At 45.7% G+C, this 4618-nt stretch overlaps 1 protein-coding gene across 4 annotated transcripts in view; it reads left to right on the forward strand.

Annotated features, from left to right (window-relative positions):
- The first annotated feature begins 1157 nt into the window (after positions 1-1157).
- Positions 1158-4618, forward strand: part of nat16 (N-acetyltransferase 16) — a 6479-nt gene continuing 3018 nt past the window's right edge. The window contains exons 1-4 of one of the 4 annotated variants that reach the window (XM_019871031.1): positions 1158-1600; positions 1681-1780; positions 2935-3072; positions 3547-4388. In XM_019871031.1, the coding sequence (XP_019726590.1) occupies positions 4170-4388 (219 nt within the window). In that variant the 5' untranslated portion in view covers positions 1158-1600; positions 1681-1780; positions 2935-3072; positions 3547-4169. Of the gene's footprint in view, positions 1781-2276; positions 3073-3546; positions 4389-4618 lie in introns of those variants that run through there. The other 3 variants (XM_019871030.1, XM_019871032.1, XM_019871033.1) reach the window with 3 other exon arrangements.

Raw genomic sequence — 4618 nt, forward strand, 5'->3', positions numbered from 1 at the left:
TGGGACCCTTTTGGAGGACATTTTTTTTGGTTTGCAAGGATAAATCAGGACATCGTTTTTGGCTTGAAGTCAAACAATTTGCTGATCAAGGATCGGATAACGAAAGGCCATGTAGATCGCTAGCGATAATGCCTTGTTAAGAGGGGACAGTGAGAAAGAGGAGACCGCGAAGATTGGACACGAGTGCAGAGAGCGCATCATCTTTTTATTTATTTTATTATTATTATTATTTTTTTTAATCCCAAATTCAACACCACGGGGCCCTTCTTTTTAGATCTGATTTTGTTATTTATTCCACTCAGCAAAGCAATATAAGCAGCATTAGCAGCGGGATAATCCCCCTCAACACACACACACACACACACACACACACACACACACACACACACGCACACACACACACACACACACACACACACACACACACACACACACACACACGTACGCACGCACCCACACAAACACGCCATCCTCTCCTCACTTGGAGCCTGCTTTGATAACAGGAGACATTTGGGCCCACAGCTTTCAGCCTGTTTCGTCCTTAACACGCCAGCACAACGTTCAAAGTCCCAAAATATATATTGCCATCGCCTCGTCAGAATAAAATCAAGGAAAAGCCTTTTCAGCTAATTAACCGTATTTTCGGCCCTATAAGGCATTTCGGATTATAAGACACATACTCAATGAATGGGCTATTTAAAAACTGTTTTCATATATAGGGCGCACTGCATTATAAGGCGCATATAATAGAAGCTACAATAGTGATTGCAGTTGTGCTATGCATCCACTAGATGGAGCTATGCTAAAGGGAATACAATACAATACAGCTTTATTTATGTAGAGCCTTGTCAACCACTGCAGCTGTAACAAAACGCTTTACGGAACTTTTAAAATACTCGGTCCAAGAAATAAGAATATTGATCCATATGTAGCTACCTCAGGATGTAGCATGAAGCACGACACGAAGTCCATAAAAAGTATTCATTGGCAAGCTGTGAGACTGATGTGAAACATATAAATAAAAATGGCAATACAAAACAATAAATGAAAGACAAACGTTATGAAGACAATTGATTCAACAAAAAGGCACACGAACCTCGTGGGCTCACATCCACAAGGGGCAAGTCTTGCTTGTCTCCTTCTTCCTTCGTTTAGTCATTCGTTAACTATGCTTTTGGTATTATATCCGTTTCATAATGGTCTGCTTGAGTGTGTGTTGGTGAATGCACATGTCAATTAGTGTTGGGCAGAACCTTTTTAGGTTATAATTGGTTCCCGCTAATAATCACCACTAGATGGCATAGGAACACTAACAGGGAAATAAAAAAACGGGGACTATCAAGAGACTGTAATTGACACCATATACAAGGCACATCGGATTAAAGGGCGCACTGTCGGCTTTTGGGAAAATGGAATGCTTTTTGGTGCGCCTTATTGTGCAGAAAATACGGTATCCGGATTGTTTCTGCGTGCAATCTGCATTTTCCCGCCTATTATGTGCTGTAAACCTGAATCCATATCATCCAAGCTCCAATATGTGTGCATATGCAATTTGCGTCAGGAAAGCCATGAAGCTGGTCAACGCTCAACACCGGTGGAGGTAAGGCCTTCCACTTTCATGACACATGCCGTATACAAGTGCGTAGTGTGCGGAGAATAATGCTGGATTTTACCTTGCAGAGGGACAAGACGCAAGACTTGGGACATGGGTGACGTCGGCGGCAGCGGTGGCGTTCTGTGGATGAACAGGAAATGGTGCTTTAGCAAGTGGACGTACATTGTTAAAGTCCGCACTGGAATCCTCATTCTTTGATTTGGATGCTTGTCAACAACCAAAAACAAAATTGAGTGGAGTGTGATGGTGATGACTGTGTGTGTGTGTGTGTGTGTGTGTGTGTGTGTGTGTGTGTGTGTGTGTGTGTGTGTGTGTGTGTGTTAGGTAACATATTTTGTACCACGGCCTAAATTTGGGTGAAGTGAGTTGGCAGCTTACACATGCAGACATTGTGGGTTCGATCCCGGCTCCGGCCTTCCTGTGTGGAGTTTGCATGCTCTCCCCGTGCCTGCGTGGGTTTTCTCCGGGTACTCCGGTTTCCTCCCACATTCCAAAAACATGCATGACAGGCTGATTGAACACTCAAGATTGTCCCTAGGTGTGAGTGTTTCCATAGGTGTGAGTGTGAGCGCGGATGCTTGTTCGTCTTTGTGTGCCCTGTGATTGGCTGGCGACCGGTTCAGGGTGTCCCCCGCCTACTGCCTGAAGACAGCTGGGATAGGCTCCAGCATGTCCCGCGACTCTTGTGAGGATAAGGCGGATCAAAAAAATGGATGGATAGATGAATAAAGGAGAATCCAAAAATACATTGCCATAAGAACCGAATCGAATCTGAAGGCTGTACACTTCAAACCCAAAGTCCCAACACCTAATTGCCTATTACACCGCGTCATCAAATGTTGTCGACGGCTGAGGGAGCAAAAGTGCCTCTGAATTATTGCGGTTTAATAGAGCGCCACGTTGTACTGTACGTGCCGCCTGATGGAAGCGGCCGATATTGTCCGGATTCCCGTCTTCGAGCCTCCGCCACTACTTGTTCACCGCGGCTTATTGCTCCGGATGTCACTTTCCTATCAGCCTCGTAGGCCACCTCGCTATTCATTTAATTGAGGGACCCCTCATGTGCAAAGGGATCGATTGCCGAGTGCGCGCGCGTGTGCGAGGCGTCGTCGTTGGGGCCCGTCCAACTCAATCGCTAACAACTCAAATGACAGAATAGTCCGCTGGGCCATTTACCATGACATAGGCAAGTACGCACCAAGTTATATGTTGGCGGTCACGTGTGTAAGATGGCTGACGACGCCCGCGTATCTTTCTTCAACTAATCATGTTACGGTGCCTGTGTGTGTGTATGTGTGTGTGATTTGTTCCAAGTTTAGGGCTGCATGACAGCGTTATGTGCGAGTGTTAGCAACAGCGTGGAGCCTTTGGATGGGCGCGGGATCTGCCATGACTCCTTTTTGGTGTCCGTGTTCTCAGCGCCTTCCGGAAAAAGGATAATCTGCCCCCCGAACACGGTGTGTTCCTTCTCACTTTTGCTCCAGATGTTTGGCGAGGCAAAACTAAAACACAAAAAAGTCATTTCTTGCCTTATTTGGCCTGTAATGTCAAAAAAAAAAAAGTAGTCAAATGGGAGTCACGAGTGAGTCAGGCTGAATTGCACTGCGGGTATCAGGGCCCAATGATGAGTTTTCTTTCCAATATTTTCATGTTTTTCTTTTTTTTTTGTGCTGAAGACTTGAAATAAGACAAATATTAAATGTAACAGTTTTGAGTTGCTTCTGGTTAGTGTGGGAGAAAAAACAAACGATGTGGTACACCCCCAGCCTAAACGGGAAAGCAGGCTCGTGAATTGCACGCACGTTTTGTCGACGGGGCCGTTTGGCTAGCGTGTATAACGAACACGGTGCCGGCTGCCGCGGTCCGTGATGTGGGAGATCTCGTCAACATGCTTTCCTTGAACATCTTTCTTCCGCTCACTGTGTTCTCAGGCCTTCACTGGACCCCTCCGGTTCGTCCTTTCCCCCCCGAAGAGAAGGACCGGAGTGATATATTGCCGTTGTCTTTGGACAATGGCCCACTCTAAAGCTCTCTCTGGCCTTCGTCTGTTGTGACTGTTGATTTACAAATCCGTGTGTAGAATTTGGCCCACTGATCTAATTGTGTTGGTTGCCATGAAGAAAAGTGGAATGCAAAGCTTTCTTGTTGGCACTGGCTGTCGTCATATTCGGAATACATAACAAGCCACCAACAATTGGATGTATAAGCTCCCCGAGACTGTATATACCCAGACCTGCCTGTCACATTTCTTCTTAATAATGTATCACGTGATGTATCATACCCTCATTAAAAACACCTCATTTAGCGATTATTTTTGTCTGTTTTGTTTCTTTTTCTTTTTTCCCATTGTTGTGAGGCTCTCCGGGATCTCAGTATTTCGGCTTATTTCTGTTTGGTTTGTCGAGCGCGGGGAGAGCATTAAAACGCCGGGGTGTAAAAAAAGAGAACACCGCGGGTGTTTTTGTGAGTTGTTGTTATTGTTGCCGCCGCCGCTCTGAAACATTCAATCCAACGCCAAGCTTTTTCCTCCGCTTGCTGTCCCGTCAGTTGTTTCATGATGAAGATCGACAGCAGCCTGAGCGCGCCGCAGCTGCCCGAGTCGTTGTCCCAGGCTGGCCTTCAGTTCACCGTGGCCACGGAGGAGGACTTTGACGACATCATGGCCATGAGCCAGGACATCTACGGAGGCCTGGACTACCTGCCCACCAGATACAGCAGCTGGCTGCAGGAAACCAACCGCACGGTCATTCTGGCACGCAAACAGGGAAAAGTGGTACGTTATACGCACTGGGGCGACCTTCCCCCAACTAGACATCTTCACCTAAAATACGCTCAAAAAATTAAATTTTTTTCTTTTTTTATATATATATATATATATATATATATATATATATATATATATATATATATATATGTATATGTGCGTGTGTGTGTGTGATCGGCAGTTGTGCAAGTCACATTGGCTATTTCTTTCACTCGGGGTCACACAGAGAGAGAGAGACA

Source organism: Hippocampus comes, unplaced genomic scaffold, assembly GCF_001891065.2.
Source record: "Hippocampus comes isolate QL1 unplaced genomic scaffold, H_comes_QL1_v1.1 scaffold83, whole genome shotgun sequence".
Lineage (NCBI taxonomy): Eukaryota > Metazoa > Chordata > Actinopteri > Syngnathiformes > Syngnathidae > Hippocampus > Hippocampus comes.